This window comes from Misgurnus anguillicaudatus, chromosome 16 (genome assembly GCF_027580225.2).
Source record: "Misgurnus anguillicaudatus chromosome 16, ASM2758022v2, whole genome shotgun sequence".
Classification (NCBI taxonomy): domain Eukaryota; kingdom Metazoa; phylum Chordata; class Actinopteri; order Cypriniformes; family Cobitidae; genus Misgurnus; species Misgurnus anguillicaudatus.
In genome coordinates this window covers 26,405,001-26,420,926 of record NC_073352.2, presented here as the reverse complement: position 1 = coordinate 26,420,926, position 15,926 = coordinate 26,405,001, and the positions used below count along the sequence as shown (strand labels likewise).

General features: G+C 37.2%; 1 protein-coding gene across 3 annotated transcripts in view; it reads left to right on the top strand.

The window, feature by feature from the left end:
• Positions 1–15,926, top strand: part of fstl5 (follistatin-like 5) — a 173,994-nt gene that overhangs the window by 39,210 nt on the left and 118,858 nt on the right. For all 3 annotated transcript variants that reach the window (XM_055177889.2, XM_055177887.2, XM_055177891.2), the window contains exon 4: positions 12,333–12,581. In XM_055177889.2, the coding sequence (XP_055033864.1) occupies positions 12,333–12,581 (249 nt within the window). The remainder of the gene's footprint in view (positions 1–12,332; positions 12,582–15,926) is intronic.

Here is a 15,926-nt window from a genome sequence, read left to right as displayed (position 1 = left end):
AAGCTTTATAATTAAAGTTAGGCGCTGTTTCTTCATACAACGCAACCAACTTGGGGTCTGACCATTTTTGGGACACTGGCTTTGACATGCTCTTACATTTGGTCTTTTTCATTTGCTTAAAACAAATTAATGGCTAATATCACATAACACTGTATTCAGCAACTGTGCTACAATAATATACGAGTAACATGTATGTTTGAATTTTTAAGGAAATTATGTTTATACATAATTACAAACACCTGATAAAGACCCAACCCCCTTAAAAAGAGACCAAATGCCAGTCATGTGATGTTCACTTGTATCGTCAAGAACTGTATTCCAAACTGACACAAAGATGTCTGCTTAAATGTATGTACTGTATACAAAATGTACATTTGATACTTTAATTTAGATTTAGATTTTATTGTACACTTTTTTGTTATTAAACTAAAAGCAAAACATTTTCTGTTTAAGTCTCCTCAAATTTATTCAAGCCCTGAGGCATTAAGGGTTTGAGTTTTTATCTCCTCAGGTGTTTGTAACCATGCATAAACATGATTTCCTTAAAAATACAAACATACATGTAACTCACATATTATTGTAGCACAGTTTGTGCTAAATACAGTGTTATGTGATGTTAGCCATTAATATGTTTTAAGCTGCTGAAAAAGACCAAATGTAAGAGCATGTCAAAACCTCTACCAGTATCCCAAAATGGTAGGACCCCAGGGAGTTAAATTAAGGGGGAAATTTCAGCTTTTTATTACTGCAACAACGCATGTATATCACTTTCGTATCATAATGTCTCATTTATTTAGTTAATAACGAATAATGTTAGTTCTCATCAAGGTCTAAAGTTAAATATTAAAATGAGTTTATTAATCTATGGCAAAATATCACATCCCCAAAAATTCAATTTGTTTTGTTTATTTATATTTTGACATTTAAAGATGTTTTTTTATTTAAGGCTTAAAATATCAAAATCAAAAAGATTATATTAGTAAAACTCTGTAGTAGTGTGTGGCTTTTACACTTTTAAAAGTACACTTCTACATGTAAATACCATAATTAAGTGCCTTAATTAGCTATAATAAATGAAAAATGGAGTAAATGTTTATGTTTTTTTCCCAATTAATAGCTTAATCAAAAAATAATTGCACTGTTTAATCAGTTATGATTATGAAATTAATCGTTAGTTGCAGCCCTAAATACAGTGGCAAGAAAAAGTATATGAACCCCTATAGGAATGAACTGGTTTTCTACAGTGATTTGCCATTAAATGTGGTCTGATCCTTATCCAAGGGTTCTCTTACATTTTCCTCCAGCACTGTGAATGTTTAATAGGCGTTTTTTTAAAAAGACACAAGAAACCAGAATTATTTGTGTGTTGTCAGCTTATGCACATGTGTTTGTCTATTGTTATGACCAAGATGAGGATCATATCACATTTTATGGCAGATCCCATATAGGGGCCATATAGCACCACTATAGCACCACATATGGTTCTACAAAGCACTATTTGGTTCTACACAGGTGCTTCACTGGTGCTTCACCGATGCTATATGGCACTAAAAATGGTTCTTCTATGATTACGAGCAAAGAACCACTTTTGGTGCTATATAGCACCGTTTGTTTTTAGAGTGCATACTTTTTCTTGCCACTATTATATAATAATTTTGCTTAACCTTTGAATCAGACTTTGATTTTAAGAGTGTCTGTTGTGCTTTAAAATGCAAGGGTTTTGAAGTAGAGCCATCTCAGACCTGACAGCTTTTCAGCATCTGTTAACAGAAACATGATCATTTTTTCTTGTCTTTTATAAATGCCTATGAAAGTGTCTAGGACAAATTAAAAACATCCATCAAAGCCTTGATCTACGATTCTCAATCAATCTTCAAGATCATCCCGAAAACAAAGTCACAAAAGAAGTCAAAGTCAGCTGCAGTGATGGTTGTGAAATTCGTCAGTATTTGAATGCCACAGCAATGGTATAATGTTATGTGAGTTAGCAGGGGGAGGTTTCTGCAGGGTGTACAATTAGTGAGAAGTGGCGGTGTCTTATAAATAGCATAACTCAGTGGGAATAAATGATGGCTGGGTTTTAATGGGGTTTAACTCCCCTTGCCGTTAAAAGCTCAAGGATCCCACCCCCTGATCTTCAATTGATCTTGTTATCAATGTCTCTGCTATAGCATTGCCTTATAATGAACACCATATTCCCTGCTTAACAGGGAGCAAAGACTTGCATCACTGGCTGTAGGATGCTTTAAAGTTTTAAAGATAATTTTGCGTGCTACACTCCTTACATTTAAACCGTAGCACTGATATTTTTATACATTTGGTGCTCTTTATGGAGGAATGAAGATAAAATTTTGCCATCTAATGGTGGTTTGTTTGCTCACTGATGCATGCAGATATTATTAACTCTTTCACCGCCAGCGTTTTTAAAAAAAGTTGCCAGCCAGCGCCAGTGTTTTTCATGATTTTCACAAAAGTTTAATGCCTTCCAGAAAATATTTTTCTTTAAATATATAAACATACAATATATCAAATGAAAGAACAGACCCTCTGCTTTCAAAAAAAAAAATAACTTTCATCCTACCTTCAGTGGTTCTTTTGTAATCAGCTTTTGAATATGGGTAGGTTTCGGCAAAAACACCACATTTTGAGCAAAAAGCAGAGATAATTTCATTTTTGTGACAGACTTTTCATAGAGATCCCATTCAGAGCGATCTTTAAAACAGACACGGACATGCAGCAGCTTGCCATAGGGCAATACTTCCGGTTTTAAAAAGTTGCGGAAGGGCGCCACCTGGTGGATAATAGCGGTATGGCGGAAAGACGGAAATACTCGTCATTGGCGGGGAAGCGTTTTCTCTTGATTGACGAGATGTCTCGTCAATCGCACCGAAAAAATTAAAGAAGATATAGGGCCCTATCTTGCACCTAGCGCAAATGACTTTGTCAGTGACGCATGTATCATTCGTATTTTGCACCGGCGCACAGCGGGTTTTTCCCTCCACAGACGCACGTCGGCAAACTAGGGAATGAACTTGCGCTCCCTGGGCGGTTCAGCGCAAAAAAGGAGGCGTGTTGCGGTACAAACCATCCCTGATGCTATTTTGCAGTTTCAAAAAACAATTGCGCCACTGACCAAAAAAAACTAGTCTAAAGTCAGTGGCGCATTGCGCGTGGTTCGTTATGGTATTTTAAGGGCGCATGCTTGACCATAATGTATAGCGTGCACAACGCGCACACACTTTGCTTATCTAATCTACACAGATGCAACAGTTATTTTTGCAAATCATAAATTGTTACAATAAAAAATATTAACACATGAGATAAGGGGAATCATAGTAGTGAGCATTGTGGTGATAGTTTTTTTTATTGTGTGGCTGTGTTAAAAAATTTCTAATGCAAATAACGATTAAAATATTTTCATAAGTTTGTTGTGTGGCTGTATTACGTTTATTTTATGTAAATAATTATTAAAATGTTTTCATAAGAAACCTTAATGTATGTGAACTTGATTTGTAAGTGTACTTTGGGGTTGGACTGAACGTCAGTCTCCTCGGCTGTGAACCGCTCCTGGCGTGCGCCTGGTAAATCTGTCATAATAATAGCAACCCGCCATGGAACTTGCGCACTTGGGTTTAAGGGAATGTTGGATGACGTTCTGATTGGTTTATTTGACGTTACGCCCAAACCAAACCTATGAATAATGAACCTACTTCAGACCAACCCCTTATTGATTTGCGCCTGGCGCAAGAGTTATTTCTCCCGTCGGAAAAATAGCAACAGCACCCAAGATCCGCCCACAAAGTCACTTGCGCTTCGCACTTGCGTTTCAGATCGTTAAAATAGGGCCCATAAAGTCTAAAGTCTAACTAATTTCTGTATGTACAATTTGACATGGATCATTTTGAAGCAAGGGTAGGACTCCTGGTATTGCCATACTTTGTAAATAATGCAATGACAAGTGCACAACTGCAAGTACAAGTGTACAAAATGTTTTGGTGTTAATATTAATCTGGTTAAAAATTTAAAGGTTGCATTGCTTTTTGTTCACTCATTTTGCAATCCGACATAAGGCATTTATTGCCAACGATGAGTATTTATGTTTAAATGTCTTATTTTTTTATAGAAAATCACTTATGCTTAGAAATCCTGTACTGTACAAAGAAAACAAGGAAGAATATGAAATAATTCCCTTGAAGGATTTTAGCGGGATATTGAGTGGCTGAAAGCAATCATTGAGTATTGACTTTACTGTGTAGATCTTTGCATATTTCAGTATCAATTTAGTGAATAGAGTCACCAAATATACTTCAGCATTATGATCTGAATAAATCTCTCCTTGAACAGAGGAATTGAATAGATAGATGGCTTTAAAAGACTACAAACAGAACATAAATTCAAGGGTGATGTTTTTAAGAGGTGAACTTCGGCCCCAGATTGATATTAGTGACAAGCGGAATTTGTATTTATTAATATTTCAAATAAGTGAATTACAATGCAGTACTCGGTTTTCAATAATGCTCACTTTGACATGCCTGCCATGAGCTATCGTCCACTAAAACCTGAATTTGTGGTTTGTTGAGGGTGTTCTGTGACTGATCTGATTCTGTTCACCAGATTTATTAGAGACAATCTGTGTCAGGTAATAAATGACAATAAAATAATAAGTGAAAAATAACACCACGACTGATTCAAAGTGACGCGTCTCGAATAGAGCAGATCGCAAATCATTAACGCCGGAGACGCTGCAGTCTCTGCTTTTATTTAGTCAGTGCTGAGACATGAATTGTTATGCTTAGCAATTCGATAGCAGTGCGTTTAATGAATGCAAACCTGGAAGTGCATCAGACTTTGTCTTTTCTACCTTTCCCAAAGCAAAGAGATCTATAAATACAACTCGGCTATGTCAGCTGCTTGTTAATACAGGCCCCGGAGTCATAAGATCTACTGTTTAGTGATTTTACTGTATGTTCTGCTCTCCAGCAATGACTGCAAAAGATTTGGTTTGTTTATATGAATCGCAGAGCAGTCAAAAAACATCAGCATATGGAGGGTTGGTGGTACAGAAGTTCTGTGTAGTCTTTCATGAGGAGTTTGCTTGAAGGCTGCTCGTCTGGATTTGTTTTCGCCGTTGTGCAGTCCACAGAGGCTTCTTAAAGAGGCACGGTGAGCACAAGTGTTGCCGAGTGTTGTTTACTACATTACCCACAATCCCTGTGGATCAGCTTCAGTGCTGAAAAACATCACATGGGCTTGGGACTCGCACCTTTGGTTGTGAAAAGACAGTGAAACGCGGAGGCAACGTTAAAGAGAATGAAACAAAACCCCTGTGTTTAAATAGAGACTCTGGAAGTTTGCCATCTCGACACTTGTGTAAGTGTTGTACTGGTGTCAGTTGTAACTTAAATGACTTAACAAAGACACTGAAAGCAAACTTGAAAACAGCTTTTTCCCAGCTTTTGTTATAGGCTCATTTAGTTTTTTTATATAATGATTTCTATACATAAATGTATGTTTTGTTTTATAAAACGCTCAGTTCCAGTCCTTAATTTTGATTGGTCAGTAGCTGTGTTTTACCATAAATAAAGCACAGCTACTGACCAATTAGAATGACCACTGTAACCACCCTGGGTTATGTGTTGGGGGAAGGATTAGGATGAAAAACAATGATTCTGGCTAGATAGGATACAGGTACGGCCTAAATCCTATGAAATGTTGAGTTTATGGTTAGGTTTGGGGCTAGGATTAGATTGAAAACGGCGCTCATCCGGCGAGATTTTTGTTGTAGTTGTATCCCTTCTAGCCACAACCTCAATTTTGTGTATCACCACACCCTTTGCAATGTAAACATATGTGAAACATTCTGTTGCTTTTCAGCAGTAGGGGTGTACGAATATATCGGCGTATGTGAGTATTGTGATATTTTGTTTGGAATTACTGTATTGATTCTCATAAATGCAAGATAAATATTTTAAAAATAAAAAAAACTAAGATTCATGGCAGTTGTTTCTTTTGGAGTTTACTTTTTGACAAATAGATAGCGTTCTTCTTATCTCTTAACTTAAACAGTGGCAGGAAGTACTATCACAGGGGCAAAATTATATCCTATTATATTCCTAAAATATAAAATAATCCAATATATCACACCACACTTAAAAAAAAATCTGTTAAAAAACGTTACAATACCGTAAAATAACGGGCACAATACATTATAGAAATTTTCCTTAATACAAAATACATTTTTTTCTGTAAATTTACATTTTAAAAAATCTGCAAAAAAAAAACAACTATAAAAATTAGGCAGCTGGAGTGCCGAAAAAATACTGTAAAATAACGGGCACAATAAATTACAGAAATTTCGTAATACACAAAGACAGTTTTTTTTCTGTAATCTTAAATCACAGTACAGCAATGTATCGTAATGGATTATACCGCAAACCATGTACAGTGATATGTATTGTATCGTGAGAATCTTCTTTTTCCAGTGGAAGTAAGGCTTTTAGTGATTTTACTTTATTGCGTTAATACATATTTTTTGTTATTTTTTTTTGTATTTGCTGTTAACTGTTTTATAAAAACAAAAATGATCTTGAGGTTAGTGCTGTATCTTAAATAAGTCACTTCTGAAAGGGTTGTAGTCGAATCCACTGTGTTGTACCGAACAACACCCTTTATTTGTTATTTATATACTCCACGATATAGCACAGCTTCTCGTACTATATTGCTTGCTTATAATTCTTGACTAGTCTTTCTTTTGTGCTCGTGGAGTAGACATAAAATGACTTTTCATTCTGAGTTACTGATGTGCTTGTCCTTTTGTTTTATCTTGTAGTGTTTGCCCTTTAAATCTGTGTAGAGAGATGCTGTATGACTCTGAAGGTCTGCGTCTAGCTCTTATTAGTTATCATGCACGTCATGGATCCGCTATAATCAGCAGCAGTCCGATAGCAGGAGCTCGGTTATTGCTCGGTCATGGTTTTCTGCTGATGCCAGGTGCAGAAATAGCTCCCTGACAAAGATACACACTTTTTTCGACCTCTTCGGTTCAAGAGAAACTTTATCTTCCGATTTCCTGCTGTATTTGCATATACCATGCATTGTTTCTATAGCGTTACTTTGAATTAGACATTGATTTTTTCCAGCCCATATATTTTCTCCGTTCTGTTTTACATTTCTCACATTGACTCGTATTGACTTAAAAACTCCATGTTTGGTGGTGGACAGATAAAAGCTGGCAGCTCACCTTCATCAAAGCCCCTCAGAATCAAACCTTCTTTCTCTACCTTTCAGACTCTTTTAGAATAGCTGACTCGTCAATAACAAATCGTTGAAACTGAATTAGTCATTTGTCTTTGATGTCACCATGGCCACAGTAAGGCGGTGAGTTCTCTTTGGCATTTGTCCACCCTGCTGGCAAAAGCCAATTTTCTCTTTTCACTACAGCAGCCTGCAGTGAGAAGGTCTTCATTATGTGCTACTTGATGAAAAGAGGGCATAATTTAATTAGACACATTAAAATGGCATTAAACGCTCTCCAAAAGAACTTATTTTATTGTATTTTGTCATATCCTTCATAACTGATGATCTACTTGTAAATACCTGCAAACATTTTTTAAAGGGTCATTTCACAAGGCTTTTTAAGATGTAAAATAAATCTTTGGTGTCCCCAGAGTACCTATGTGAAGTTTTAGCTAAAAAGAAACATATAGATGATTTATTTTAACACGTTAAAATTGCCACTTTGTAGGTGTGAGCAAAAATGTGCAGTTTTTAAATGCAAATGAGCTGATCTCTGCACTAAATGGCAGTGCTGTGGTTGGATGGTGCAGATTAAGGGGCTGTATTATCCCCTTCTGACATCACAACGGGAGCCAAATTTCAATTACCTATTTTTTCACATGCTTGCACAGAATGGTTTACCAAAACTAAGTTACTGGGTTGATCTTTTCACATTTTCTAGTTTGAAAGAAGCACTGAGGACCCAATTACAGCACTTAAACATGGAAAAAGTCAGATTTTCATGATATGTCCCCTTTAAAGATTATGTGATTTTTTGCACCACCAGCATCAATTAATAAAGTTGCAAAGAATTTAAAGATTGTAAGAAAGACTTTCTAACCTACTAATGGCTTATTTACTCTTAAAGTGGTGCTTAATGATGCTACAAAAGGTTGTTCTCAGTGATGCCACACAAGAACCATTCAGTTAAAGGCTCTTACAGTATGTTCACAGAGGGCGTAAGTGTTAACGCTTCCCACTCACTTTTACTGGGTGACGTCATGCGCTGCCGAACTGAATTGTGAATCAATCTGGGCCACACTACTGCCGCTACTCGCGGCACAAGTTGAACATCTCTCAACTTTTCAAGCGGCAACGCGTGCGTCAACCAATCATATCACCGAATGCAAATAACCTAGGCAGAGCCAGCCAATTGCGTTAATGAAAGACCGGAGCATGTGTTGCGGCAACTGTGATTGGCTGTTGGCCATGCTTCAGACAAGCCTTTATTCAAGCGTTAACGCTTTCGTCCTGTGTGAATAGTTTGGCCAAAAATGTAAAACAATTACCTTAAATAATTACGTTTTTCAATTCAATTTTATTTATATAGCGCTTTTCACAATTGTTAATTGTTGCAAAGCAACTTTACATGAGTAGAAGTAAAGGAAATACACAGAAAATCAATAGATAATATAAGAAGTAGAATATAATGGCTAAGGTTAAACCGTACAAGCTAGCGTATTAATAATGTAACGTATACAGTAAAGTGCTAAGTTAAGCCAAAGTTGGCTGACTCTCCCTGGGACGAAAAAACCCCCTAGGAGAAAACCCGGTGGGAAAAACTCCTAGAACGACAAAAACCCTTGGGAGAAATTAATATATGTATATATATAGATACGGTAGGGATCCATAATAATAGCTTATGTCCATTCTTTTTTGTACAACACATATTTAGATAATTAAAAAAATATCCTAGCTCTTCCAATCTTTACAATGGATGAATATAGGTTTGCCTCCTTCAAATCCAAAGAATTTGCATCCATCCTTCGCAAAAGTAATCCACACTGCTCCAGGGGGATAAATTAAGGCCGTCTGAAGGTTATCATGCAATATCAATATTAAATCTTTACAAACAAAAATAGCTAGCTTTCAATAGCGCTGCCATTTTAGACTCCTCTGCATTAAGGAGAGAGTATAAGCGTAGTGAATGCACTTTTTGAAGTGATGTATGACGAATGCGGAGGGCGGTGGCGCAGAGCAGGCAGCAAAACAACACTCTGAATATGTGTTTGCATGATAAAGGATGGACAAATGTAACTCCGATGGCTTGAGGGTGAATAAATCATGGGCCAACTTTCATTTTTGGCTGAACTATCCACTTATTTCTTACCCTTTCAAAGACTAAAGAACTTTCTTTGAAACAGGAGGAACCATAAAGCCCAAAATGGTTCTTCTTTGCCATTATGTAGTGCTGACGATGGGGTAATGGAGAGTATTGTAACTTTTTTAAACAAAAAATATTCAAGGCTTTTTGAGAGGAAAAGGCAAACGTGTCCTGCATTCTAGGGAACCGTTGAGAATTGTATTGACTTGGTACTGTCTGTACCAAGTTTATTTATTTATTAAGTTGCAAACTTAGATCTCAGTTACCCTGTCAGACATCTCCAATTAACTCTTGAGACGTGACTTCACATTTTAAGATCTTTCGGAAATGATCAGCTGATGGAGCGGAGTCCACATATTTCTGTAATTGATCATAAGAAGACGCGTGCTGGAGCTCAGGCTAGGTTTTATAGCAGTCATACATATTTCATCTGAAGCTGAACGTCTGCATATCATCAATGCAGAGAGATGGTTTTCTCGGCAGGGTTCCTCGACTCCAGCCAGCACTCTCAACACACCACAAAGCAACTGCATGATAATGCTTGTGAGATTGTTCGCTGCTTGCATAACTAACTGTCTTTTTCTCTTTATTTTGTGTTTTATTGTTTGTTTAATTTGCCATTTTCAAAGATGTTTCTTTGTGAGATGCTCATTCTTCTTTTTTAGTCGACTGAAAATATGTGATAAAAAGTATGTGGATAAATAGAAACTAAGTTTAATGTGATGTAAAATTTGTTACACTGACACTCAATAAGGCAATGTATGCAATTCATTTGGCAGAAATTGGCAGTGATATATACATGAGTCCAAAATGTATTGTGATCCATCTGAACACTCACCACATTCACATTCGATGCGCATGAGGTCACGTCGTATTTGTGTAAATGCCAATGCGCCCTGGATAGCAAAAGGCTGCTCGGTTGTCAGTCAGCCATCTAAACACAAACACATATGCATAAGACTTCATAAAACCTCTTTGATTTGCATGAAATAAACACATAGCAAGCACGCATACGAACAAAGCACATTTCAGGTAATACAGCCGCTAGTATAAAAGAACAAGCATTCGTAATGGAAAAACGTTAAAGGAACACGCCCACATTTTTGGAATTTAGCTTATTCACAGTATCCCCCAGAGTTAGATAAGTCCATACATACCTTTCTCATCTCCGTGTGTGCTGTAACTCTGTCTGACGCAGTCCCTGCTAGCTTAGCTTAGCACAAAGACTGGAAGTGAATGGCTCCAGCTAGCATACTGCTCCCAATAAGTGACAAAATAACGCAAACATTTTCCTATTTATGTGTTGTGTTTTGTATAGTCACAGCGTGTACAAATAACAAGTTCATATAAGACAAAGCCATCTTTTAACCGTATACATACTGGGAACTATATTCTCTAAAGACGAAGCACTGCTACTTAGGCGGAGTGATTTGCACAACCCTGATGAACTCTCTGCTCCTCACCAGGGGCTTCTCGGTTGCTGCGAGCAAATCACTCCGCCCAAGTAGCAGTGCTTTGCCTTCTCAGAATATAGTTCCTTGTATTTATACGGTTAAAAGATAGCTGTGTCTCATATCACCTTATTATTTGTACACGGTGTGACTATACAAATTACAACATATAAATAGGACATTTTTTGTGTTATTTTGTCACTTATAAGGAGCAGTATGCTAGCTGGAGCCATTCACTTCCAGTCTTTCTGCTAAGCTAAGCTAGCGTGGGCTGCGTCAGACAGAGTTACAGCACACACGGAGATGACAGAGGTATGTATAAATTTATTTAACTCTGGAGGATCGGGTGAATAAGCTAACTTCCCAAAATGTGAGCATGTTCCTTTAAGTGTGCATGAGAGATTTTTTTCTTTGTGTTAATGCATGTGCAACAACGGCGGCTCGTGACTGCTCATCAGAGGGGCGCAAGTTTAAAATATGTGTTCGGAGTGTCATGTGTCTTGCTTGTGTTTTCAAAATATGTGTTTGTTGCGTCAAGTGAACCATGTGCATCATGTGTTTTTTTTTACGTCAAAACCGTTAATGATAAAAGAGACGCTTACAAAATACACGCAAGACACTCCCTTAACAGTAAACTTTGATTACGCATGAGATTATTCGAGTAGCTGGCAAACGTGAGGGTCTCTTTTATCATAAACCCTTTAGACGCATCTGCAACAGGCACTTATTTTGACAAGACACGTGATGCACATTGGATAACTCGACGAGCAGAACACATATTTTGGAATTACAAACCACACACATAACAAGCTACATACATGTTGTGACGAACTTCGCATCGTGCACACTCGAAAAAAGAAGTCACCGGCCGCCACTGATGTGCAAGTAAATTAAACTAAAACTCATTCTGGATGCATGTTAATAAACAGGGCCTGAGATGTGTGCGTTATTGTGAAAGGTGACTGTCAGATTCAGCCAACACGCAGGGAAAAGCTGCAGAGGTTGAACTCCGAGTGCAAACTCGTAAAGTCTGTGTGATGGTTGTGTAGACCTTTAACTCAGAGGTGTACCTGGAGGGCAGAAAAGCTGATAGGCTGCTGACCTCTTGGTAAAATGGCCACTTTGACTTTAGCTCACTAGTTTCTATCCAGCCCCAGCACTCTAATCCAAAGCTTAGCCTGTCACATCTGCTTACAATCTATTGGTTCTGATGGGCCCACTGTCCACAGACGGGGGTTGCTTTTAGCCACCTATAAACCTGCTATCCCATCTCAACCAAGGGCAAAGAAATAGGAAGAACATTGCTGTTGGAAATAGCTAATAATTTACATTCACTGATGCTTTTATCCAAAGTATCTCACGGTGCAATTTTGAGCTACACATTTTCGATAACCTTTGAATTGCATACCAGGAATTCTGCATTATATGGCCTTTCAGTGCTTATACTGTACATGTATTGTATTTCAAATGAACTATATTTTGTGCTTGATGTGTCTCTGCAGGGTTCTTGGGTCAGGGTGGCTTCTCCGGGCCCTGTGAACATAAGTACTGCGGCTTGGGGAAGCACTGTGTGGTTGACAGAGAAACCGGTGAAGGAGAATGTCAGTGTTTGGATCGCTGCAAACCACATTACAAACCCGTGTGCGGGTCCGATGGCAAACTCTACCAGAACCATTGTGAGCTTCACAGAGCCTCCTGCACGGCCCATCAGCGAATTACCATCATGCACAGCGAGGAATGCTTCTACAAAGGTACGGCACGTTTTTCACGTTGTTCAAGTGTCTGCCGATGTTCTTTTTTAAGAAAACATCACTTCCTTGATTGATACCAGACGCAATTAGTCACGCAGTAATATGAGTTTGTCTCTTAGAAGCTTAGATTTGCATTATGCAAATCGACTTACAGTGCATTCAAGCTATACACTTTTTACACAGTTTGTGTGTTTCCTGGGAATTCGAACCTACGACGTTTTGAATTGGTCATGCAGTGCTCTCAAAATGAGCTATAGAAACACCTAAAGAAGATATATCATGTGCTAATTATTTACAATGCAAAACCATCTGCTATTGAATAAAGATGTGATTTATTTAAAAATATTTGGATGCATAATATCTGCAGTCAGGCTTTTTGAAAGTGAAATTTATTTTCACTTAGTTTCTTACTGTCAAATAAACAAGATGTGTTTCCCAGAATTTCTGTCCACTGCTAATGGCTTAGTAATGACTGCTAATGAGTGCATCGTGTCCGTGTTCAGTTTTGCATGCACATCTCACTAAGAAAGAACGAAAATTGTGTGAAAAGTTACCACAGTAAAATTGTGTTCGAAGTACTAGCAGACTACTTTGAAAATCATGTATATTGATTCAATCAAATTGATATTCAGATTGATTGTAATGTATGTCTTACCATAATTTGGCTTGAAAACTGGGGCATTATTTTCTGTACACACTATGGGCTCTATCTTACACCCAGCGCAATGCAGCGCTAGTTTCCACCCTGCGCAATTATCATTTTCACGTTAAGCGGCAAGTTGTTTAAATAGCAAATGCATTTGCGCCCCCTTTTGCGCCCATGGGCGTTCTGGTCTGAAAACAAGGTGTGTTCGGCCGCATTGTTGGCGCGTTGCTATTTACAGTCAACTAAAATAGACTACGCCATTGACCAACAAAAAACTGGTCTAAAGTCTAAATTAATTTGCGCAATATGTTTTTTTTTATATTTAAAGAGCGCATTAGTAATATGTGCCTATAAGCGGGACGACAACGCGGGTTTGCTTATCACATACATGAATGCGCAGCAGCACAAAAACGCTTTTAAAAATGAAAGATTAAAGGATTGAATGTAAAAGATTATTATTGAGTCTCTTGGACATAAATGAGGACTAATTATGAGACGTTAGAAGGTGTAAAGTAAAGTAGCCTGGTAAGTAAATAAATGCTTTGCTTTAAACAAATGCATCTGTTTTTAAATGTTATTTTTTTTAAATGCTACCTCACGGATTAATTGTAGCCTATATGATGACTCTGTACCTGTGGATATGGTGAGATGAGAAACATTTTTAAGTAATGCTTAAAAAAAACTTGCGACGCTGTCCAAGTGCTGAAAGGAGAGCCGTTTGTAAATTCTTTATCTCCTGTTTGTTACAAATAAAGTATTTTTAGAGTACAAACCTTTTCTTACATACTTGTAAATTATTTTTTGATGATATTGGATAGCCATACATTTAAAGCAATTAAAAGCCTGCTTTTTTACTTCCATGACTAAAAGAAAAACGGGTTTTAAAGGTTTTAATAAAAAATAACAATTTCAATACAAGTGAAAAACAACACAATTATTTATCATTAAACTGGGGATCTTCTTCCTCTGCTTAGTTTTTTGAAGTCCGTCATCTAAATAGGTATTAGACTTAGCGCCAGCGCAACTGGCTTTTAAAGGGGATGATAGCTGAGACTCTCATTGGTTTTTTGCACGTTAAGCCCAAAACACACCCATTACTCGTTAAAAAAAAATTGGACCAACCCTTTTCGACCATGCGCTCAGCGCACAAACCATTTTTTCTTTCGTTAAATTAGCAAAAGTGGATTCGGACACACCCATTTAGACGTTGCGCTGTGCGCTTTAGACAATGCGCTTGGAGTGTTAAATTGTTGGATTGTGTATTATAAAAAGTGCTATATTGATAAACTGCCTTGACTTGGCGATACAGCATTTTAATGTGCAGGAAAACTCATAGCAATCACCAGTTTAGTTCCCTTCTCTATCAGAAAGAGCACGATAGCCAAGCACTTCCACAATCTGACTGAGTAATCAGACCTCTTAACACCCTCTCAAATCAAATCTAAGTCAAAGCATTTGGCCGAGAGGATGACATTGACCGACTTGGACCAATCAGTGTAAGTTTATAGAGCAAGGCAAATGTAAGGTTAGAGCAGATTTGACTCACCTCAATTCTTTCGTTTGGTTTCATCCAAACAGACACGCTCCGCTATTACAAATCAGGCCTTTTACGTTTCAGAGAAGACACCACGACTTGATTGCAAAATTGCCTCCTAAATATTCATGACTTTCGTGGCATTTGCTCTGTTTTACAGTTTATCTCAGTCGCTTTGGAGCTTTTCTTGAATCAAACATAAAAGTTTGCAAAATAATAAGTGCATTTCTCAGAAGAATTCGTACAAACTGCACAACATCATATGTCCTGCAAAAGCCTGTAACTTGTTCAAAACCCTTAGTTCATCTCTTAAAAGTACATTTTTATGTCAGCGAACATGTCAAAGCCATCAAAATGACAAGTCCTTGTGTCATTGGTCATGAGCAGTTGAAATGTTTAGCCATGTTGTCAATATAACAAGTGTACACTATTATATGTGTCAGCATTTTCTGATGTAACCTGTGGACAAATTCACGTTTTCACATGTTTTCTTTTACAGTAAAATACAAAATTAAAAAGGTTCACTGTACATTGTAAGAAATGTCAAATTAACTCAAGATTCACTTGACAAAAAGTATTAATTTAGTTTATTACAAAAGACAAAAAAACTACAATGCTTACAGTAACAGAATATGACACAAAGGTCAACAATTTTGCATGTCATTACTTATGCGATAAACTAATTTCTAAATGTTTTGAGGTGTATTTAGCTGAAACCAGCATAATGTATATACATAAACATAAGCAAACATTAAAAATGTAGGAAACAGCAGACAATTGTACATAAACAACTGCATGATTGTATCAATCTTTTGCAATTTGTCCCAAACAATGAAAATTTGCTTATACAGTATGTTGTGCACAACTAACTTGATAATGTGCAGGTTGAATGTGTTTTAAAAAATTATTTTCTGATCTGAGAAATGCTCCATAGCGACTGTGTAAAACTGTAATACCATTTTTAGTGCATTCACGAAATGCAGGTCACCCTGCGGGGTATTGTTTGGAATTTATGCCGTTTTTTATGTATTTATTATTTGTACAGTTAATCATGTATGTGGTTTTAGATGATGTTTGCTTTGTTCACCTCAATTGGGAGCATTGCATATTAAAGTGCATAAAGTAGGTAATTATAGAGATGATTAGATTGGATGATTATGCATTC